The 22,664-nt window shown below is 50.2% G+C and overlaps 2 protein-coding genes across 9 annotated transcripts; one reads left to right on the top strand and one right to left on the bottom strand.

Moving 5' to 3' along the window:
* Window positions 1–4,531: 4,531 nt before the first annotated feature.
* NME6 (NME/NM23 nucleoside diphosphate kinase 6) lies at window positions 4,532–15,437 on the top strand. 8 transcript variants are annotated; one of them, XR_006656272.3, is made up of 7 exons: window positions 4,535–4,741; window positions 7,141–7,245; window positions 8,792–8,894; window positions 9,705–9,744; window positions 10,174–10,334; window positions 10,610–11,046; window positions 14,023–15,437. XR_006656272.3 is itself a non-coding variant. In XM_045200074.3 (6 exons), exons 2-6 carry the CDS (start codon window positions 7,156–7,158, stop codon window positions 10,762–10,764), a joined length of 549 nt encoding a protein of 182 aa, XP_045056009.1. In that variant the 5' UTR covers window positions 4,532–4,673; window positions 7,141–7,155; the 3' UTR covers window positions 10,765–13,289. The 8 variants fall into 8 exon arrangements, 5 of the variants coding, with proteins under 5 accessions (XP_045056009.1, XP_024421977.1, XP_024421976.1 ...); XR_006656271.3 differs by having other exon boundaries at window positions 14,015–15,437; XR_008427524.2 differs by lacking the exon at window positions 14,023–15,437 and adding an exon at window positions 12,772–13,289 and having other exon boundaries at window positions 10,610–11,783.
* A 2,936-nt stretch (window positions 15,438–18,373) lies between these two features.
* On the bottom strand, window positions 18,374–20,376 carry LOC128781543 (cathelicidin-5). The gene is made up of 4 exons (XM_053930377.2): window positions 20,109–20,376; window positions 19,376–19,483; window positions 19,152–19,223; window positions 18,374–18,513 (listed from the first exon to the last, which is right to left on the bottom strand). The coding sequence occupies exons 1-4, from the start codon at window positions 20,304–20,306 to the stop codon at window positions 18,406–18,408; spliced, it is 486 nt and encodes a 161-aa protein (XP_053786352.1). The 5' UTR covers window positions 20,307–20,376; the 3' UTR covers window positions 18,374–18,405.
* Window positions 20,377–22,664: the final 2,288 nt, after the last annotated feature.

Raw genomic sequence — 22,664 nt, 5'->3', positions numbered from 1 at the left:
CTGCGTCCATTTCAAACTTCTAACTTAAAAAAAGTGCCTTTAAACTGAAGGATATCCATCAAGTGGTATCCAAGGCTGTCTTCTAGCAGAATTTCTTTTCCCTTGGGGTAGTCTTTGTTCTATTCAGGGCTTCAGCTGATAGATGAGGCTGCCCCCATTCTGGAGGACAACCCGCTTTCCTCAAAGGTCTCTGATTTAACGATTAACCTCATCCAAAAACACTTCTCAGAAATATTCAGAGTATGTCGCCAAATATCTGGGCACCATGGCCCAGCCAAGTTGATACATAAAATTTCCCATCCCTAAGCCTGTACCTGGAACACTAGTGAGAAGACAGCTGCAAAGCACCTGCCCCAGGGGGCCACTCCGTGAGCAAGCAATGCCTGTGTTATTTTATTCAAGTCTCTCCACTTTCGTCTGTTTACTAGATGGTACTTCAGTCTGCCTATGGTGGAAATGAAGATACTATATTCATCAACCCAGGGGTGGGCGGAATCACAAACTACTAACACTGTGCAGGGGGGTCTGAAATTCGCTGGGCGCATGGTCAACCTACAAAATCAGTAACATTTCTTTACGGCAGTTAACACCTAATTAGAAAGTAAAATAAAAATAATGCACCACTCAAAATAGAAATAAAGACTATGAACTATCTGGAAATTAACCTTTCTCCTCAAAACTGCCCCAAACGTTGAGGATGTTTAAGATCACATGAGAGACAGCCCACGCTCCTGGATCATAACTTAAGCTTTCTGACGGCTCTCCACCGTTTCTGCCCCATAGCCCTCCCGGGGGCCGAAGACTCAGAGGCATCCACATCCTTCGCTCTCCTCTGCCCACTTCCACTGTGCTGTATTTCTTCTTCAGTGAAATTAGAATGCCTCTAGTCTGCCTGAATTCCTAGAATAATTGTTAGCATTCCTCCTGCTGGACTAGATGTGGTAGTTTTTCTCTTCATTTCCCCAAGTTTGATTTTTCTAAGCACACACTTCTTTTGCAGGAAAAGCCCTGAACTCGCGCCATGGAGAATTACAGAGCCGCTGAATCCGTCCGTGGATGATCGAGTGAAATGTAACGAGTGCCTCTCAAAGTCTCCCCCCCGTTAGAGGAGAATGCTGGCCCTGGAGGAAGCCAACAGTTAGGATCAGACTCACTGATTTGCTTCTTCAGTAAACGATTCTCAGCAGAAAATCTGGCCGGCAAACATTTTTCTCAGTTAATAAGACATATCTTTTTAAAAGATCAGCTCTTCTGCATTCTCATCCCAAAACTACACGACTTTGTGCCATGGGCTCCCTCTGTTCTTGTGCAGATTATGAACAAATGGCCAGACGTCTACACGAGGGAGCAGGTGCCTCAGGAGCAGCACTATTTACAAGAGGGGGCCCTGGTCATTGTGAAGCTGAGTAAGCGCCAGGTGAGTGACGTGGCTTTCAATGCATCAGGATCTGGTTGGAGCAATTTTAACCACACCGTGAGAGATTCAGAATTTTCTTGAGCACAATACTTGGAGTAGTGCCTGGCCACATTAAAGTTTCTAAATGCTTCACAAGCACTAACTTAAGTTTCTCAACAAATTTAAGTACAGCCTTGTTTTACAGACAAAGAAACCAAGGCTTAGAGTTCCATACAATCCACAGTGAGGATTTTATTAGAATGAATTGCAGGTTCTTACATAAATATTTGCTTATGGTCCTAGGGAGACATATAGACACATGCACACGTTAAACTGAGCATGGATGAAAAAATACGTGCATATATGTGAAGCAAGGCACATATAACTTGGCCCCTGCTTCCCTCCTACGTGGGAACCCGTTGGGCACAGGTTCCGCTGTGTTTGGAAGCTGCACAGGAGGCAGCTCTCTCTTTCGGCAGGGGTGGAGGGTTAAGTTTGATTCAAAGGGATGTTCAGATCCGATGCTATGGCACAGAACCTAAAAGAGGCCGGGTGAGAAATGTGAGGCATTTCAAACACTCTTCGAGTTGGCTGTGTTGAATGTTGGCCACATTGTTGATAAGCAAGGGTTTGGGGTGTTTTTAAAGATTGTATTTATTTATTTTTAGAGAGAGAGGGGAAGGGAGGGAGAAAGAGAAGAGAAACATTGATGTGAGAAACATCAATTGGTTGCCCTTCCCACACATCCTAAAACGCGGACTGGCCCGCAACCCGGGCATGTGCCCTGACTGGCATTGAACCGGTGGCCCCTTGGTTCGCAGGCCCATGCTCAATCCACTGAGCCACACCAGCTAGAGCACATTTTTTTGTAATTAAAAAAAATGTTTATTGATTTTAGAGAGGAAGGGAAAGTGAGAGAAACATTGATTGGTTGCTTCCCATACGCACCCTGACAGAGGATGGAACCCACATTCTTTTGATGTTCAGGACGGTGTTCCAACTGAGCCACACCAGCCAGGGCAAGAGAGATTTTCTAAGGAGGCTCATTTCCTCCTTATTTCCTGTAGCTTGGCAAAGAGCCAACTCCATGGGTCTTCCCTCTCTCCAACAGTAAACTGTAAAAAACTCAGTCAGCGTGCCTTCTGGAAAGGAGTAGGGGAACAGCAGAGAGAAACACGTCAAAAGAGAAATTTCGGAAAGAAATCTACTCAGCAGACACACCCAGAAGCTGAGGATAGTATCTTGAGGAACACATGGAAGAAGTCTCAATTCTCACTAGGTCCCTAGGGGAACAAAGTTTAGAAACCAGAACAGCAACTTCAGCTAAAAAGAAAACCTCCCGAAAGTAATTCTCAGCGGAAACGAATGGGGTAAAGAACCCCCTTCCTTCCCAGGAGGCAGGTGTCCTGGGCCTGAGCCACTCAACAGCACAAGGCAGAGGCCCCTGAGGACTGTTCACAGGCAGGGAGGGACCTGAGGGACCTGTCGTTGGAGCCTGCCCTCAAAGTGGCCCTGGGGTGGCAGAAACAGAGGAGCTAAAGGGGAGACAGTATCAAGAAACAAACACGCTGGGTGAAAAAGAAAGGCCTGGCTCTCAAAGACGGCCTGGCCGGGGCTGCCATGGATACCGCTGTCTACACACGGGACCAGCCACAGGTTGATGCCCCTCAGGATACAATGAACATAGGTCATAATTAACCTCTTAAAGGGGGATTCTCCTCACCGAATTTAGACTCACAAGTTGGAGACTCTGAAAAACTGGCATAGAATACTCGAGTCTCAGCGAAACGGAATGAAGACTTTCTAGCCTATTCACCTTGCCTCAGATATCAATCAGTATCAGGATCTTTTGACAGGTTTTTAAAAATTCTTTTATTGTTATTCTATTACAGTTGTCCCAATTTTCCCCCCTTTGCCCTCCTCCACCCAGCCCACCCGACAGCTTTCTACCGACAGAATGTTGCCTGGTATCTGCCAGGAGCTGGGGATTGGCCTGCTTTCTCGGTTTTGTGGATGTGGGGCAGTGCTGGGATAATTATGTCCTGTTAACTATTTACATTCTTTTTGTGGCTGCCATTGTTTTAAGTGAGACTGACTTACAAGACTCGGCATTGAACCTGGGTAGCAGAGTTAGCAGGCAGGTGCATTTGGCTCTCACACTGTTTTCCGACACGTCCATCTGTACTGATTGAGCTGACATTCGGCCTCCCGCTGCCTGCCATTCCTCCCTTTCTCTTGGTTCTGAGCCTAAGCTCAGAAAAAGGGAGTTATGAATTGGGTCTCCCCCTAAAATCACATCTGCCCTTACTTTCATTATGTAGGTTTGTGGCCGAGGCTGGTCAAAGCAACTATAAAACGGTTTCCTACAGACCATTGTGGCAACAAGCTGCCAGGACCGCAGACCTCCTACCAACGTTCCAGGAGTGCGACACCCGGACATGCAGACACTAGAGTCAGCTGGGAAAATATTTAAATTGATGACAGTTGTCGTTGTTATCCTCCCTCTCAAATTCTCTGATTCCCTCCAAGAAAAAACTGTGCCCTCTCCATACCTGAGACTACGCTCCAGGAAAACCCCAGTTCTGGCCTCCTCACCCTGGACTACTTCAACAGACCCCGGGGGAACCTGCTCCACAAGCCGGATCCTTCCGGCTAGTTTCCCTCACGCCCCGGGTACACCTGGACTCCAGCCAAGAATCCTGCCTCACCCACCCCACATTCGTGTTGCTCCTTCCAGCCTATGTGATCGCTCCGCGCTCCAAAGCTTTTCAGTGGCTGCTGCCTGCAGCTGCCCTCACGATTGAGCACACAAGCCCTTCTCGCAGTTCCGACAAACACTGGGCGTCACCACCCTTGCGAGAGACAAAGAATACAAGGGGCGGGCAAGGTGCATGCCAGTGGCGCCGCTGGCGGGCACTGCCCTCCGCCAGGCTGCCACCCCGGACCGCCCATCCTGTCCTGGGTACCCCGGCCCGCCCTCCATCTCGAAGGAGGGAGTCCCCGCTACGCTCCGAGGGGCCGCTCCCGCCTGGTGCTGCAGAGCGACGAGGGCCACCAGCAGTGACCCTCCTGCTGCAAGCTGCAGCCACCTTGATAATCCCCACAGAACGGCCACCTCCACCGGTTCACACCCCCCTTCACTCCACTTCCGGCATGCCAGAGGTCCCCAGCAAGGACCCCAGCGGGGCTGCCCCCCGAACGCCTGAAGGACCCCGCGTGGCCGCGCAGGCTGGCTAGCACGGCGCCTGGTGGCCGAGCCACGCTGCTGGAGGACTAGGTGAATCGGGACCCACACTCCAGCTGGACTGAGGCTCCGAATATCCCAGAATCTGGACATTGTCCCGGGTACCAGGAGAAGGGATCGTGTGGCTGCAGATTTGGAGAAATGGAGGGGAGCGGGGGTGGGGGCGGGTATAAGATTGTGAGCCTGGGGGATTGGATGGCGGGGCCTCACGTGTTGGGGGGCGGAGGCTGAGTTGAGGCCTGCAAGTCCCCGCCACTCTGGCAAGGACGAGGGGCTTGGATGCTGCCTTCTGGAAGCAGAGGAATAGGTGCCTCAGGTATAGGAGCAAATGCCCAGGCAGCTTCTAAAATTTGTAATTCTCTGATGGAGTGACCTTTAAGTTGAGCACGTTTCTCGACCTGTCATCATTTGTTGTAAACTAAGAACCAAGACAGTTAGAGTTGGCATTAGGAAAGGACCCACACACGTCCTCCCCTGGAGGCTTCTCGCAGCCTGGACTTGGAATAGCTGGATCAGGTTCATTGATTAATTCGTTCAACAAATACTGTTCAGAGCGAGCTCTGTGCTAGACACTCTGCACAAGTACCGAGGATTCGATGCTGAGCAAAACAGACCCCCGCTTTCGTGGCACTGGCCTTTAGTGGGGAAGACAGAACTGACAAAAGCGTGCAAGGAGCCCTGAGAAAGTATTACAGGAGAAGTGAGCTAAGATCTAGTAGGTGAGTAGGAGAAACCAGAGGGAGCACTTTCTGGCTGCGAAAACTCCTCACACAAACGCTGTTAGGCCAGAAAGTCTTGGAGCTATAAGGCCCATAAGGCTGGAGCAGAAGAAAGTTCAGGGATGTGGGGTTCTAGACGAGGCTAGAGAGGTACGCGGGGATCCGATCATGCAAAGCCTAGTGGGCCACGACAGGGTTTTGGGGTTTTATTATAAAAGCATGGTATACTTTCAGGGGTTAAGGAGGGGAATGATACCTGGATTTGCATTTGTAGTTCTCTGGCTGCTGTGTGGAGGACAAATTATAGAGGGAGGCAAGAGTAGAAACTGGAAGGCCATTCAGGAGACGGCTGCAGGAGTGGAGGGAGGGTGGACCAACGCTGTCTTGGACTCGGTGATGGTGGTTGAGAGGGAGAGAATTTTATGGATTTGAGATATTATGTTGGTTAGGTAAAAGGACCAGAATTTAGCGATAGCGTACATGTGGAAGGGGAGGGAGGGGAGGTGTCAGGAATGTCTCTCCCTAGATATATGGTGAAGATTCTGTGTGCTTTGGGTGACTCACCACCTGAGATACTAGGGAGATTGGGTTGGCCCATCTTGTACTGGCTAGACTGGGCTTAGCTTTGTGGTTCACTGAAAGGTATAGAAAGGGCATGAGGAGAAGAGACCTTGCCATAGTTTCTACGTTTGAGCCGGGCTCTGACAGTGCTTTGAATGTGATTGTCAGGTTACTTTCAGGCTACGTGAAATGAGGGTGTTGGCCAGACTGGCCCTGCGTGTGTTCATGGAAGCCTTCTCTGTTTGTTGGCAAAGGTAGGGGTTCCACCAGATATGTTTCGAGACCTAGTCCTTAGTCCTGCAGAGATGATCAATTTTTCACATGTAAATAGAAGTTCGTAGTTGGAACAGATCTCAGATTCTCTTAGTCCAGAGTATAGAATACTTTAATGTTCTGTATGTCATTTCCACAATTATTTATTGAGCTCTTACAGCATGTGAGACACTAGAAATACAAGTATGAGTGCAATAAGACTATATTGGTTCACTTAATAAAACTGATCAAGCACCTTTGTGCCAAGTACCGTTTCAGCTGTTTCAGATACGACATGGTCAGAGCTAGTCCCTGAACTGGGGGTTGCACATCTGTAAGCCTTGTCGTTGAGAGTAGCTGAGTGTATTACAGGGTTTGAGTTGGGCAGGAAGATCCTGACTGATCTGTAAGAGTAGGTAAGAGATGGTGTGTATCTAGCAGACTCTTTGGTACCCTGCCAGCATCCCAGTGCTTGTCTGTCCCATCCTCCAGTTCTACAGTCACTGGGAGAGCTCTATCAGGGAGAGGGCCTTGGCAGTGGGAGCACATGCTCTACCCTTGTGGCCTGGCCGTTGAGAAGTGTAAGTTGTAAATACTCTGAAACACAGAGGGCAGTTAGGAAGGGAAGGGAATATTGGGAGAGGCAGGTAGTGTTTAAGCTGGAATTTCTCTCGAATGGGCCACTCCTCTGTAGGTTTACAGTGGCCCAAACCAAATAAGGTATTCCACAGGCAGCCCCGGTGTCCACTCCGCCACCCCTTCCCTCCATCCCACGAGCACAAATGGGCCATTAAATACAACAGTATACATGTGTATACAATAACGTGTGCAGCCTTCCCGTGTACCTGTCATGTGCTTTCTCAGTGATAGGGATGGGAATACTGTTGGCTTGCAAAGCTGCATGGCTCCAGAGTAGGAAGCGGGGGAAGTGCAGCCCCAATGGGTCCCTAATCCAGCTCTGATGGCAGGAGCGGGAGAGCGGGATGACCTCGATCTTGCGAAGCCCTCAGGCTCTGCAGCTTACCCTGGCCCTGATCAAGCCTGATGCAGTGGCTCACCCACTGATTCTGGAGGTAAGAATGAATCCTGAGCCTCTGCTGTATGCCCTGGACATTACTTCTGTTTCAGGTGCCACAGGGCCCCTTGTGAAGGCTGACAACACAGTCCTGTGCTGGATACCATGGAGGCAGAGCTAGGAGCCATGGACTCCGACCCTAAGAAGACTAAAAACCTGCTGGACAATTGGGCAGATATAAAATATAAGAAAGAATCCCATGTAATAATAAGGGGAACCAAACCTCAAGACAGTTTATGTGCATTAGTGTTCCGTTGCTACGTAAAAATTACCACAAACTTAGTAGCTTTAAGCAACACTCCTTTATTAATTCACAGTTCTAGAGTTTGAGGTACAGGAGGCTTGGCCAGGTTCTTTCCTTGTGGTTTCACAAAGCCAAAGTCAAGGTATCAGCCGACTGGGCCCTTATCTGGACATCTGGGAAAGAATCCACTCCCAGACTTACTCGGGTTGTTGGCAGAATTCGGTTCCTGTGGTTATAGGACTGAGGGCCCTGTGTCCTTGCCATAGGTGGGATAGCCCTCAGTCTCTAAGGACCAGTCACATCCCTCATCTGACGGCCCAGTCTGTCTCCAAGACAGCAGTGGTGCATCGAATCTTCAGGCCCCCCTGACTTCTCCTGTATCTCCCAGCCGGATACATCTCTGCTGTTAAAGAGCCCATGTGATTAGTTAGGCCCGTCTGGGTACTCTCCCTTTTGATTAAAGCAAAGTCCACTGATAGTAACCTTAATTACACATAAAAAGTCTCTCTTGTCATGGCATGTAACAATCATTTTGCATGATATTCACAGTCCTGGAGATTTAGGGAAGGCAACTTGGTGGGCTAGGTGAGGGTTGTTTTAGCACCCCCTACTTACAATAGTTTGGTAAGTATAGCTGAGCAGGCCTGCTAAGTAAGCCCACTGGGGTGCCAAGAGAGACCAGAGCCATCAGGAATGGTGGCTTGCAAGCGTTGAGACTACGCACCAATCCTGAAGGACAAGCGTCCTGCAGAACGGAGGTGCTGAGGCGGGAGTGGTGTGTCTGAGGGCCACAGGCGGGCTGAATTCGTGGGACTAGAGGCAGGGAACTACAGCCGTGAGGACCAGAGCACGAGACTAGAGTGGTCGCTCTTCCTCCATGAACAATAGGAGCCATACAAACACTTCTGACCAGAGTGTGACCTAAGTTACCATGTTTTTGACTTGTCGGGTGTGATGCTATGATAGAGAGGGAGAAATTCAGGGCAGGGCCACTATCAAGAGATGCTTATGATGGTCTGAGTGGTGGGTCTGGTGGGCTTGGCTTGAGGGACTATAGGAACGGCAGGGGGTGGGGGTGGCAGGCAGTCACAGTGCTTCCTGCCCCTCCACCCAAGGCTCACATTCGGCTGTGTGACCGAAGGGCTTCACGTCACCCCACCATCTTCTCTTCTGGTCCAGCGAGGTACAGGCTGTCAAGTCCTGGGCTCCCACGGGTCCTCAAGGTTCCTTTGGTCAGCCTTTTGTTCACTCAGGCGGCCCTGCTGACTGATTTTTGTCTTTGCGGTGACGTTCATCCTAGGCTGTTCATCAGCAGATTCTGAGCAACAAGTTCCTTATTGTGCGAATGAGAGAGCTTGTGTGGCGGAAAGAAGATTGCCGGAGGTTTTACCAAGAGCATGAAGGTAGGCTCAACAGCCTTCTGAGTGGGAGGCTTCCCCGTCCCAGGGGGCGGGCGAGGCGGATTGGCCTGGGCACATGACCCAGGCGCTCTCCCACCAGCTGTAAACTCGCCGCCAGTCTCAAGGCTCGGTATTTACTCAAGCTTTTCATGATTATCAGGGTTTGGTTTGGTTTTTAATATTTTCTGGAAAGGTTCTACTTCACAGTCCCAACCGGAAACTGAGTTTTATGTCCTGAGAATATCAGTCAGTAGTTAACATTTAGTGAATGTTTGCCCTGCCTGCCATTGTCCCAATGCTCATGATTTCATTTAATTCTCCCAGCAGCCCTATGAGGTAGGTATTGATTGTCCCCAGTGTACAGATTAGGAAACTGAGTCAGAGAAGTTAATGAGTCACGCAAAATCGCACAGGTGTAAGTGGCAGAGCCTGGAGTCTGACCCAGGTATGTCAGACTCCAAGGGCCTCATTCTTTGCTCTAAAACAGTTTTTTTTTTTTTTTTTTTAAGATTTATTTATTTTTTGAGAGAGGGGAAGGGAGGGAGAAAGAGAGGGAGAGAAACATCAGTGTGCAAGAGATATGTGGATGAATTGCCTCTCATATGCCCCCAACTGGGGACCTGGCCTGCAACCCAGGCATGTGCCCTGACTGGGAATCGAATCGGCAACCCTTTGGTTTTCAGGCTAGCACTCAATCCACTGAGCCACACCAGCCAGGGCTAAAACAGTTTTTATTATTCTAAGTTAGGAGGCAGCAGTACAACCGGTTCTCTTGGGCAGCGGTGTTTTGACGAAGGTACTCTCTCTTTGCAGGGCGTTTTTTCTATCAGCGGCTGGTGGAGTTCATGGCCAGGTACTTCGGATTTTGGTCCCAGCGTCTTTATCTGCTGAGAGTTGTCTCCCCTTCCCCCTCCGTAGATTCATCAGTTCCATTCGCCAGTCTTTAAAGCTGTAGTGAGTGTCCAGTGTCTGAAGAAACACAGACTTGGGGCTCTGACGGAGCCAGCCCTGACCGGTGGCCCCTGTCCCGTGGTGGTTACTGATCCAGTAGCTACAGGAGAGTGCTGTCAAATGCTGCCTAGTAACTCTGCTGATCTCTCTGACTTTCTTTGATATCAGCAGTAACCCCCATCACCTATTTGGAGCAGCATCAGTGCCCAGCTAGAAAGGCCATGAAACTCTCACGATGGACAGTGTGCCTGTGTCGGTGACCTGCACACAGCGTGCCGTCCTAGACCCGGTGGCCAGATTCCCAACTGACAAATGCTCCTTTTATTCACAGTGGGCCCATCCGAGCCTACATCCTTGCCCACAAGGATGCCATCCAGCTCTGGAGGACGCTGATGGGACCCACCAGGGTGTTTCGGGCACGCCACGTGGCCCCAGATTCAATTCGTGGGAGTTTCGGCCTCACTGACACCCGCAACACCACCCATGGCTCTGGTGAGTCTGCCTCCCAGGTCCATAGCCACAAATAAGGGAGGGTAGTTTGGGGCTAGTGGGCAGGCCGAATGGTGAGGTTGAAAGGTCCTTCTGGTGGGCTTTTTTCCCAACTGGGGGTCTGGCCCTTTGTGGCCATCTTAGCCGATGTGGCCCGAGGACTGAGGAACAGGCAGGAGATGTCAAGGCTCTGGTTTCTGAACCTGATTATGATGGCCTCTTGCCTCCATTCTACTCTCCCTAATACAATCCCTTCTCTTTCTTACGTCCTCTTGCAGACTCCGTGGCTTCAGCCAGTAGAGAGATCACAGCCTTCTTCCCTGACTTCAGCGAACAGCACTGGTATGAGGAGGAGGAGCCCCGTCTGCGCTGTGGCCCTGTGCGCTACAGCCCAGAGGGCGGCGTCCACTGCGCAGCCGGCACAGGGGCCTGAGGCAGGCCTATCGGTCTGTGAAGACTGGCGGCGTGGCCAAGACTTTTTTCTGAGCCCTCCTATCCAGAGCATTCTCCTAAGACCAGGGAGGCTGGGGCTCATGGCTCTCTCTCCACTAGGCACTGCCACGTGCCTGAGGGCCTGGCTCCTCACTGCCACCACCTCTAGAATCTAACTCTATCACCTCTCCTCTGGAATGTTCGTGGTGGCTCAGAGGAATAACGCTTCCTCTTCCTTCTGAAAACTGTTCATCCTTTTTCAGCCACTCTGCAGTGACTCTCGGTAAGCACCATGGGGCCTGTCTTCCTCGGTGCAAGTCCGTAGTCAAGGCTGGGAGCACTGCGCCTGGTGCCTTCTCTGCATCCTTAATGGAGTCATTAGTAATTAAACCCGCCTTGAAGCCAAGTTTCTCCCTATGTTCAGTGGAGATAGATTGCATAGAAACCTCCCGTGAGGCTCACACACAGTGCGCAGCTTAGGCTGTGCGCAAAGGCGCCCGGAGACAGGGCTGAGTGCGGCTTGAATCCGCACCTCGCATCTGGCACAGGCTACGCCCTGGAGGAAGGGGAAGTTTTGATTTTGAACAAGGGTGTGTCTGCCCAGTAGAGGAAATTTTTTGTTTTTGGGGGTTCTTTTTATTACTGATTTTTAGGGAGAGAGAAACATTGATTTGTTGTTTCACTTATATATTCATTGGTTGTCTCTTGTATGTGCCCTGACCGGGGAGCAAACTCACAACCTTGGCGTATGGGGGCAATGCTCCAACCAACTGAGCTACGCGGCCAGGGTTTTTATGAGGCATGTTTTTATGATTCCCTTTTTTTGTGGTTGGCACAGAGCCACTAAAGGTAGCCATGTTTTTGTTGTAGCTGAGGATGACAGTCATCAATTACTTCATGACAAAGCACCTCAAAATTTAGTGTCTTAAAACAGTAATGCTTTCTTCTTACGTGTCTCTATGTTGGCTGGGTGGTTCCACTGGTGTCACCTGGACTCGCTCATGTGGCTGCACTCAGCAGGTGGGTCCAATGTGATCTTTCATCTTGAGCTTCTTCATAGCACGGTTGTTTCAGGGTTCCAAGAGAGCAGGCCCCCATTCACAAGCTTAGGAAGCTTCTGTTTGTGTCATGTTTGCTAACATCCCATTGGCCAGAGCAAGTCACATGGCCAAACACAGTCCATTTGGGAAGGGCCTTTATGAGAACATGGATACTGGGTAGTATGAATTCTTGGGGGCCATTACCATGACAATCTACAATACTGGGGATAGTGAAGAGCCTTGAATTTATATCGAATTTATGAAAACAAATACTTGCACAAGCCAACAAAGGAGATGAAGCAATAGCAATAGATTAAGAAGGTCCAAGTCCAAATCCTAGGTTCAGTGTACAGTTAACAAGGTCCTGGGCCAGGTCCAATGTCCAAGTCTAATGTCAGGTACAAAGTTGCAGGTCAAATCCATGTCTAAGTTTCAGGCTTAATGTCTGGGAGGTCAGAGTTGAGGACTAAGTTGATGTCCACATCCAGGTCTGAAGTCTAGGTATTAGGTCTAGATCCAGGGTCAAGGTATGAAGTCTAAGTCCTCTCAGAAGTTGAGGTTCAAGGGGAAGGAGGAGGGGAATGATGGGGGAAAGAAGGGAAGGGTCAAGTCAAGGAACATGTGTAAAGGACCCATGGACAAAGATAATGAGGGAGGAGGATTGAAAGTGGAAGATGGGGGGAGGGTAGGACGGGGAGAGTAAGGGGGAGAAATGGGGACAACTGTCATTGAACAACAATAAAAATAAATAAAAAATAGGCCCTGGCTGGTGTGCTCAATGTATTGAGCACCAGACTGCAAACCAAAGGGTCACTGGTTCAATTCCCAGTCAGGGCACATGCCTGGGTTGCAGGCCAGGTCCCCGGGGTGAGGGTGCGTGAGAGGCAACCACACATTGATGTTTCTCTCCCTCTCTTTCTCCCTCCCTTCCTCTCTAAAAATAAATAAATAAAATCTTAAATAAAAAGATATGCAATGGCTAACAAGCACGTGAAAAGGTGTCCAACATCATTGGGCATTAAAAAAGTGCAGGTCCAAATCAGGAGACACCATTCCACACTCACTACGATTGATGGCTTTGATAAAGAAGAAAATGAACAGTAACAAGTGTTGGCGAGTATGTAGCGAGTACATTGCTGGTGGAAATGTAAAATAGCACAAAATAGTTTGGCGGTTCTTCAACAAGTTAAACATAGAATTAACAGTGACCCAGCAATTTCACCTCTAGGTATATACACAAGAAAAATGAACATTTATGTCCACACAGAAACTTGTACATGAATGTTATAACAACATTATTCTTAAGAGCCAAAAGGTATTGACCCAAATGCCCATCAATGAATGAATGGATAATCTAATTGTGCTGTGTATATACACAATGGGATATTATTCATGTAAATGTCCTAACAGATAAATGGATTAATTGTGCTTTATTCAATGTAATATCGCTCAACAATAAAAAGAATGAATTTCTCATACACAAAAACGGGTAATTCTCAAAATAATTGTGCTCAGTAAAAGAAGCCAAAAATATTTTTAAGTAGTATATATTGTATGATTCTTCTTATGTAATCCTAGAAAATGAAAGGTAATCTATAGTGACAGAGCAGCGGTTGCCTTGGAATAGGGGGACATGAGAGGTTGGAGTGTAGAGTAAATTTGGGGCTTGATGCATGTGCTCACCATCTTCATGATGGCGATTGTTTCACAGAGGTCTACATAATGTCAAAACTCATCAAGCTGTCTTCGGAGTGTTCAGTCAACTACATGTGAATTACACCTCAATAAAAAAGAATTGGAACATCTCTCCAAGTGTTTTTTTTTTTTTAAGTTGGGTTCTCAAGTAGAAGAAAACACTTTTTTTCTTCATTTTATTTATTTATTTTTAGAGAGAGGGGAAGGGAAGGAGAAAGGGAGAGAAACATAAATGTGTGGTTGCCTCTCACTTGACCCCTCCTGGGGACCTGGCCTGGAACCCAGGTATCTGCCCTAGACTGGGAATCGAACTGGCGACCCTTTGGTCCATAGCCTGCGCTCCATCCACTGAGTTACACCAGCCAGAGTAGAAGAAAACACTTTCATCAAAGTTAAAAACAGCTTGTTTTCACGAGTAGTGGGTTTTTGGCTTTAGAATGTAAACAATTTTAGGCAAATTCGTTGTTTAAGATTTATTGGGCTCGTGTAAGTAGTAAGTGAAAGAACAAACCTTAGTCTTGCAGATGCTGAGCAGTGGAAGTGTGGGCACTCCAGGACCCTTCGGTCACTCTGTGGCGGCTCAGAACAACTGCTGGAACACAGAGAGGACTCCATGCCCAGTCTCCCCTCAAACTTTCAGCCCCCCAGTCAAGCACACAAGGACCACATGGATGAGCTTTTGTCAATTCGCAAGTATAATGGATGAAAGGGATTAAATACCCTGCTTTTTTTTATTGATTATGCTATTACAGTTGTCCCATTTCCACCCCTTCCCTCAACTCCATCCTGCCCACCCCCGCCCTCCCACATTCCCCTCCTATAGTTCATGTCCATGGGTCATACATATAAGTTCTTTGGCTTCTACATTTCCTACACTATTCTTACCCTCCCCTTGCCTATTTTCCACCTATCATTTATGCTATTTATTCTCTGTACCTTTCCCCCCTCTCTCCCCCTCCCAATCCCCTATTTATAACCTTCCATGTGATCTCCATTTCTGTGGTTCTGTTTCTGTTCTAGTTGTTTGCTTAGTTTTCTTTTGTTTTGGTTTTAGGTGTGGTTGTTAATAACTGTGAGTTTGCTGTCATTTTTACTGTTCATATTTTTATCTTCTTTTTCTTAGATAAGTCTCTTTAACATTTCATGTAATAATGGCTTGGTGATGATGAACTCCTTTAACTTGACCTTATCTGAGAAGCACTTTATCTGCCCTTTCATTCTAAATGATAGCTTTGCTGGTTACAGTAATCTTGGATGTAGGCCCTTGCCTTTCATGACTTGGAATACTTCTTGCCAGTCCCTTCTTGCCTGTAAGGTCTCTTTTGAGAAATCAGCTGACAGCCTTATGGGAACCCCTTTGTAGGTAACTGTGTCCTTTTCTCTTGCTGCTTCTAAGATTCTCTCCTTCTGTTTCATCTTGGGTAATGCAATTATGATGTGCCTTGGTGTGTTCCTCCTTGGGTCCAGCTTCTTTGGGACTCTCTGAGCTTCCTGGACTTCCTGGAAGTCTATTTCCTTTGCCAGACTGGGGAAGTTCTCCTTCATTAATTGTTCAAATAAGTTTTCATTCTTTTGTTCTTCCTCTTCTCCTTCTGGCACCCCTATAATTCAGATGTTGGAATGTTTAAAGATGTCCTGGAGGTTCCTAAGCCCCTCCTCATTTTTCCGAATTCTTGTTTCTTCATTCTTTTCTGGTTGGATGTTTCTTTCTTCCTTCTGGTCCACACCGTTGATTTGAGTCCCAGTTTCCTCCGCATCGCTATTGGTTCCCTGTACATTTTCCTTTGTTTCTCTTAGCATAGGCTTCATTTTTTCATCTAGTTTTCGAACAAATTCAATCAATTCTGTGAGCGTCTTAATAACCAGTGTTTTGAACTGTGCATCCGATAGGTTGGCTATCTCTTCCTCGCTTAGTTGTATTTTTTCTGGAGCTTTGAAGTGTTCTGTCATTTGGGCCATTTTTTTTTTTTTGTCTTGGAGCTTCTGTTACTTAAAGGGGCGGAGCCTTAGGTGTTCACCCGGGCAGGGCAGGGCAGAGTAACGCTGCGCTGTGATGCTGTATGTGGGGGAGGGGCCGAGAGAAAGCAATGGCGCCCGCTCCACTCTCCACCGGATTTCAGTCACTCCCCTAGCTGCCTACAATCAAACTGGGCCCCTCTGGTGCTGGTTCCCGAGTGGGTGGGCTTGTGCACGCTCTAGGCCCCTGTGGGTCTCTCCAACGATCCCTCCTGTGAGGCTGGGAGTCTCTCCTGCTGCTGCCCCAACCCCCACGGGCGTTTTCAATCAGAGGTTTGAGGCTTTATTTCCCCTGCGCTGGAGCCCTGGGTTACACGGTCTGCTTCGCTCCCTGCTGTTCGGCCCGGTTTATCTATGCAGGAGTGTGGGGCCGCAGGGTGCTACCCACCGCTCTGCCTGCCCCGCTTCTCCGCCACTCTGAGTCTGGCCCTCTCGGTTTATCTGTGCGCGAATGTGGGGCTGCAGGGTCTGCTAGTGGTCAGACTGCCTGCCCCGTTCGTCCCACACTCCGCGGTCTCGGTCCCGCCACGGCCACGCGAGTCCTCTCCGCCCAGGTGCCCGGCTCCGCCCCTCCTACTGGTCTGGATGTATGTTTCTTTTTTATCTACTTGGTGTCGGACTTCCTTGCCGTTTGATTTTCTGTCAGTTCTGGTTGTGCGAGGAGGTGCAGTGTGTCTACCTACGCCGCCATCTTGGTTCTCCCAAATACCCTGCTTTTATGTTGGTATGATAGGTGGTGCAATCCATCACCTTACCACAAAGAACACAATCATAGTTTTAAAATTGGTAAAATGTTTCTTTATTGTTTCTACATAAATCAACTTGACATCTATACAAAGCCAGCCTCAAATGGGTACTCAGAAGTCATTATTCCATTGGTATCCCTCCATCTCTCCTATCTTGTCCTTAAAACTTTGTCCCTCTGAATGTTGGTAGCTCCATGTACCCCTCAGTCCCTACCTATGTGGCCATTGTAGAGAGGACATCCTTGGACACTGAGTAAAATGACTAAAGATTTAAGTGAAGGGAATGGATGTGTTGATAACAGGGAAGAGGGAGAGGACTAGGAGGTAGTTGTGAAGTATCACAAAAAGCTGATGGCAATTGTAGACTCTGAAAAACAGTAGGGAAGAGTCCAGGGGAAGGGACTGAATAAGAAAACAGGAATCAAATTCTGCTGTGGCTGCAAGAAAGATAAAGACTAAGGGAAAAGGGAATTTTAAAAAAGTAAGATGATTGGTGGTGTCAGCATATTGTCCACTGAGTGTGGGGACAGAAGCAAGGCCGCAGGGGTGGAGGGCTGTGTGGGATGAGAGGGAAGACTGGGTACATGGGGATTTCCAAGTCTCTTAAAGAAGAGATACAGTAGATGCAGATAAAATAGAATTAGCAGAGCTGTTTTGTTTTTGTTTTTAGAATAGTAATCATTGGAACATGCTTATATGTTAAGGAAGTGGAGTCAGTAGGGAGGGATTGGTTTACAATAAATATACTTTGTATATAATATAAGTATAATTATATACTTTTAATCACTCATATAAAATTTCTGAGACGCAGGAGGGACTAGGACCTCAGAATAAGAGAGTGAAGGGACTGGGAGAGTAAAACAAGGAAGAGAGAGAGCTGTTCAGCCCTGTAGACAACTGGCCCCAGTTTAGCTGGAGGTCCTCTGCCTCCCAATAGAAGCCAGAAGAATGGGTATTGGCCTAATGGTTTCCATCATCCATTGTCAAGCATACACCAGGGAGAGAGAATGCCTCTGGGGTCCAAATTTGCAAATTGCCAGGAAGGCTTCCTACTACATACCAGCAGAGAAGCTCCTGAGAGGAGCCAAGAAAAATGGAATAAGGAACTGTTGTGGGTGCAGCCAGAGACAAAGTAGGAATGTGGTCCAGCAGCCTTCCTGCTATGGCTCAGTTGGTTGGGTGATGCTTTCATAGGTTCCATTCCTGGTCAGGGCAAATGCATGGATTGTAGGTCCAGTTCAGGTTGGGGCACATGTGGTATAAAGGTTGTCCGAGGCTGCCTTCTGCTGGTCGTGCCTGGGACAGCACATGCTCTCCCTGGAGTGCAGCATGTCACAGAGCCAGGCCTTCTGGCTCAGCCACCAACTCTATGCCACTCCATATAAGCGCATTAGTGGGGAGAAAACTCATTCCACTACAGCAAGACCTGAGGCCATATCTCAGTCTTATACCCACCCTTCACCAACCATATGGGAATCCCCCCACCCAGAACCGGCACTTACAGGTCACAGATGTTCACCTACCAGGGAAACACAGACCTTTATCTCCAGGGGTCTGGTTCCTCAGCCCCCTGCCAAAGACCTGATTGCCCCGAGTGCCTGGAGAGGGCTACCCCACCATGTGGAGGGCTTTTGCAGAGTTACGATTTTCAAGAGGAATTGGAACTTTATGGGCATTGGAACCCTGCTGACCTTAGAACCCAGCCAGCCATGAGACTGAACTGCGTCCCTGGGAGTGTTTAACAAATGCCTGGCGCCCCCTCCACGGTCACCTCCACACCTCCGTGTGAGCAGGGCCAGCTCAGCAGCACCCCAGCAGTGCTGCACATGGAGTAGATCTCCTTAAGTCCCTACTAGGTACTCAGCGAGGATGGCGGGAGGGATGGGAGGCCGTGGGGGACAACCCTGAGAATGGAAACACTGTCCTGGACCCCTGGGCCCTGATGCCTCCCCCCATGTCCTCCTGTATGGAAAAGGTGCCCCAGCCCATGCCTGTGTTAGGCCCACACATGTGTACACACGGCCTCCCAGAGTAGGTGGTGTAAGTGGGGGAAGGCAAGTCAAGTGAAACTGAAGCCTGGAGAAAGTTGCTTTCACAAGAATTTATTTTTCAATCCGGAAGTTGGAACCAGGGCAAAACAGACCTTTAGCCCCTGGGAAAAAAAATCGGCAAAATAGGGCCAACTATCCTAATCGCGTTGCCAATGGCCCTGCCCGTCTTCCGCAACCAGCCGGGTACTCGGACATCCTGAATCTGTGCAGGAGAAAGAAACAGTCTCTTTGTGGGGGCTAGACCTAAGTTCAGGACCCCTTCCACCTAGACACCCCATTCTTGGGCCACCCAGGAGCCTTGCGGCCCTAGTTCACCCTCTGGCAGCGACCTTCATTTCAGATCATGTGGTTGAATGCCTACACCCATAAACAGAAGAGGAAGCTGAGGCCCAGAGATGGCTAGTGGCTTCCCAAGGTCACACACCCCATCCCAGCAATGCTGAGTGGGTCTTGGGCTGAAAAGTCATCTCTACATAAGTTCATCAGGATCCTTCTACAGGAAGGTCCCCTTGTGTTAAAAAAAAAAAAAAAGGATTTTATTTATTTACTTTAGAGAGAAGGGAAGGAGAAAGAGAAGGAGAGAAACATCAAGGTGTGAGAGACACATCCTTCAGTTGCGTCTCACAGGCCCCTAACAGGGGACTGGCCCTGCAAGCCAGGTCCCTGACTGGGAATCCAACTAGCAACCCTTTGCTTCCCAGTCCAGCCATCAATCCACTGAGCCAAACCAGCCAGGGCTACAGGAAGTCTTGTAAATATAAATAGCCTGGTCCCACCCCAGATGAGATGTTCCATGCTCCACCACCCATGGGCCCCTACAACTCAGAAGGGGCCACTCACATCCGCACAGTTGATGTCAAAGGAGCCATTGACCTGGGCCAGGGTGACTGTCCCGAAACACTGTTTCACCAGCTGAAAAGAACAGGCTTGAGGTCAAACTGGAATCTCTGTGCTTTAACCCTCCTGGCTCACCCCAGGAGGGTTAAAGTGTGTGGAATTGTTCTCCAGATGCCTATTGCTCAGCATCTTGGGTGGCACCCTGGGCCCCCAAGCCCCAGCCTCACCCCATTCTCCTTGAATTCACACTGCTCTGGTGGCAGCTGCGTCGTCCTGGGGCACACGGTCTCCTTCACTGTGAAGCTCACAGGCTTCGGGGTGTTTGGGTTTTCATCCTGGCCAGAAGAGAGAGTGGGGAGACCAGGATTGGGCAGCAGCCTGTCTTCTCTGATCTGTCACCCTGAATCCCCATCCAGATAAGAGGGTTTCAGCAGCCCCGACTGTGTCCCTGGCACCAGGTTGGGTGCTGGGGGACAGAGCTGAGCAAGGCAGAGCCCACTCCTGCCCTCGCCGAGCATACAGATCACAGCAGCAGACCTCAGACAAGCTCTGGGCACCAAGAGAAACCAGGGGCCTCCTGGAGGAAAGACATTGTCACTGGCACCCCAGGGCTGAACAGGGGCATCCCTGTGTGGGAGACAAGCAAGACCAGAGGAAACTTGATGCAGGGAAGTCACATCCCAGACCCAGTGACCCCATTCTTGTTCGTAGAACTCCCAGGAGTCACTGAAGCCTAAATGGGGTGTGGAAGGGGTACCTCTTTGCACAGTACAGATTCTAAGGGAAGAAGCTGTCATCCGAGAGTGGACACAGCTCAGGAAGTTCTCCTGGAGGAGGTGGGGTCCCACTGAAAGGGAGGAGTGACTCCCTGACCCCAGGTACTGCGAGAGCAAAGGCACTGGCAGTGTGACCCACCTGGCTGGCCCAGAGCCTCCCTCCCAAGCACCCTCCCCAACTCACCTCATCAGGTGGCTGCTGGTCCAGCCCCAGGAGGCGGTAGAGACTAGCTTCTGAGGAACGCTGGTTGAAGACCTCCACAGCACGGAGCACGGCCTCATTATAGCTGAGGACCTGGGCAGTGGCTGGAGGCACCACCAGGACCAGCAGTAGCAACAGTGACAGGCGCCACCAGGGAAGGCTATCCCTCTGGGTCCACATGGTCCCCAATCTGGTGCCTCCCTGCCTGAGGGACCCTCCTTTATGCCTGGGCCTGTTGCAAAGGTGCCACCAGGAGCCTTCCTGAACTGCCCCATCACTGGCCACCTGCCAGGTGTGGGCTGGGGCTTGTCTCAGCTCTGCTGTTGCCTCAGGGGACTCTCTGTACAGTGGGCTTGGTCAGCCTCATGTGCAATCTGAAGAAATGGTTTCTGCATCTTCCTGACAATGTCTTGGCCTCTCCTGGGCGCCTCGGGGAAGTTTCAGCCGGGGTTGCTCAAGAGAGTTGACATGTCCAGAAGAGAGGAAGGGAGCCAGGCACAGTCCTGTGTCCTTCTGCCCAATGGCACTGCCTTAGGATCAGCGTGGTATAGTGAACTCACCATCAAGTCTTCATTCCAGGACTGTCTGGCCCCCAGCAGGCCCTCAGGTCAGGCTGGGTGAGTGAATAACAGTGACCACCTCCATCTGCAGCCTTTCCCACCCAGCCAATCCCAAAGGAGTCTTTAGGATCCCAAGGCCACTTTATCCTGCTCTAGACCAGCCCAAAGTCAGTTCAGCTGCTCGGGGCAATGTGTCCCCTCTCCTGGGTTCTTCTCTACTGCTTTCCATCTAAAAATGTCCCCAGCCCCCACCAGATGTGGCCTGTTGCCCTGGCCCCTCCCCAGTCCAGGCCCAGGAAGGGCCGTCCACAGCTACACTCCCACTTCTTTGCTCTCTGGCACACTCAAGGCCACTGCAGTCTGGCCGGCCCTCACTGGAGCCATTGGCCACTCTCAAGGCTCATCTTTATCCACCCAGGTGCTGGGGGCCCCTCTGTCCTCATGAAATTGGCCCTTTCCCATCCTCTCCTGAGGCTCCTCTCCTGGTTTCCCTCCTGCCTCCCTGGAAGCTCCTTCTCTGTCTCCTCCCAGGACTATTCCCTTAACATGGAGGGCTTGCCCAGTGCCATCTAGGGCTGCTTCTCATCCCAGGTCTCATATCTGGCTGGGGACACCCTCTCTCAGGCCATCAGTTATCATGGACAGACCACAGCTGGTCTGCATCTGAGTTTAGGGCTAATAGCTCTGTCCAGGCTGCTGGGCCTGCTGTTGTGGCTGGTGCCTGCTGCATAAGCCCTTAGCTGAAACGTTGGGGAGCACCCACCTGCTGCTCCTTCCTCCTGGGGACACTCCCCTCAGACCTCTGCCAGGGCCCCCACCCTGGCTCCTACCACCATCTTCTCTCCTCCTAATGCAGCCACAGCCTCCGGGCTCCACCTCCTCCAGGCTCCAGGCTCACCCCAGACCGCAGTCTGCTTCCACACCACTGTCCAGGGCTCCTCCAAACTCTGATTTGGCCATTTCACCACCAATCTTCAGGAGCCCACACCCTGCAGGCTGGTATCAGGGCCTGGCTTCTTGTGCCTCCCCATTGCCCTCCCCTGCAGCCTGGCCCGCCCCAGGTGTCTACCTGCCACACACCTCCCCCCACCACCACTCAGGACCCTTGGAGCCTCCTGCTTTATGTCCTTCTGCTTGACAGGCCCTTCCACCTGTGCAGCTGCCTCTGACCTGCACCCCAACACGGCAACCTCCTCCTCTTTGCTCCCATACTCTCAGGAGGTGTCCTCTGATTTGACCCCATGACTCCCTGTTCAGTGCTCTCGCTGAGACAGGAGGCTGGCATGGCTGGTGCTGGGAGGTGGAGAGAGCACCCTTGGGGGAGATAATGGGCAAGTGATAGAGGTGTCCAGAGACCAGTAGGAAATTTCTAGTCCCAGGTCTCCTGTGGAATGAGTGGCCCTGTGGTCACGAGGCCTGGGGTAGCCATTGGCCTCTGTGGGCCTGTGGGACTCTTGGGCATTTGGACAGGGCCCCTTGGAAGGTGGCAGCCTGATGTTGCTGCTGCTTGCGCACTCAGCCTTGGGAGAAGGAAGGAGATATGGGCCTGTGTGCAACCTGGTTTCATATCCCAGACATTGCCCCAGTGGACTCTTGATCAAGCTAGGCTTGCACACGGGGGCCCATTAGAGGGTGGAGGAGGGTCAGACCCCTGAGGACATTGGACCCCTAAGATTTCTCCTGGATCCCTCACCTTTCTTCTGGTTTCAGGGTCCCCAAGGAGCCAAACTGGGAGAGAAGGAGGTTTCCATGTTAGGGTTTAGACTAGGGCATGAGACCAGCCCAGGCCTGCATTCCTCTAGGTCAGATGCTGCACACGCAGGGCCCCTTCCCAACGGGCTGAGGGGGCATTGAAGAATGCACCATAGACAGCAGCTGCTACTACCAGAGGGGCTAGGAGCTGCCCCAGGGCTGGTGAGGACCTTAGACTCTGGGTCAGGCAAACAGATGTTGGGGTCATTGGGCTGCCTCTCACTTG

Source organism: Desmodus rotundus, chromosome 8, assembly GCF_022682495.2.
Source record: "Desmodus rotundus isolate HL8 chromosome 8, HLdesRot8A.1, whole genome shotgun sequence".
Lineage (NCBI taxonomy): Eukaryota > Metazoa > Chordata > Mammalia > Chiroptera > Phyllostomidae > Desmodus > Desmodus rotundus.
Note: the sequence above shows the minus strand (reverse complement) of the source record. Positions and strands in the feature narration are given on the sequence as shown.

Excerpts from the sequence above, each read along its gene's own strand:
- NME6 (XM_045200074.3), top strand. The coding sequence starts at position 7,156 with ATGACCTCGATCTTGCGAAGCCCTCAGGCTCTGCAGCTTACCCTGGCC. Across the intron at positions 9,745-10,173 it reads CTGGTGGAGTTCATGGCCAG|TGGGCCCATCCGAGCCTACA; the intron begins GTACTTCGGATT and ends TTTTATTCACAG. Across the intron at positions 10,335-10,609 it reads CAACACCACCCATGGCTCTG|ACTCCGTGGCTTCAGCCAGT; the intron begins GTGAGTCTGCCT and ends GTCCTCTTGCAG.
- LOC128781543 (XM_053930377.2), bottom strand. The coding sequence starts at position 20,306 with ATGTGGACCCAGAGGGATAGCCTTCCCTGGTGGCGCCTGTCACTGTTG. Across the intron at positions 19,484-20,108 it reads ACCAGCAGCCACCTGATGAG|GATGAAAACCCAAACACCCC; the intron begins GTGAGTTGGGGA and ends TCTTCTGGCCAG. Across the intron at positions 19,224-19,375 it reads GTGAATTCAAGGAGAATGGG|CTGGTGAAACAGTGTTTCGG; the intron begins GTGAGGCTGGGG and ends TGTTCTTTTCAG.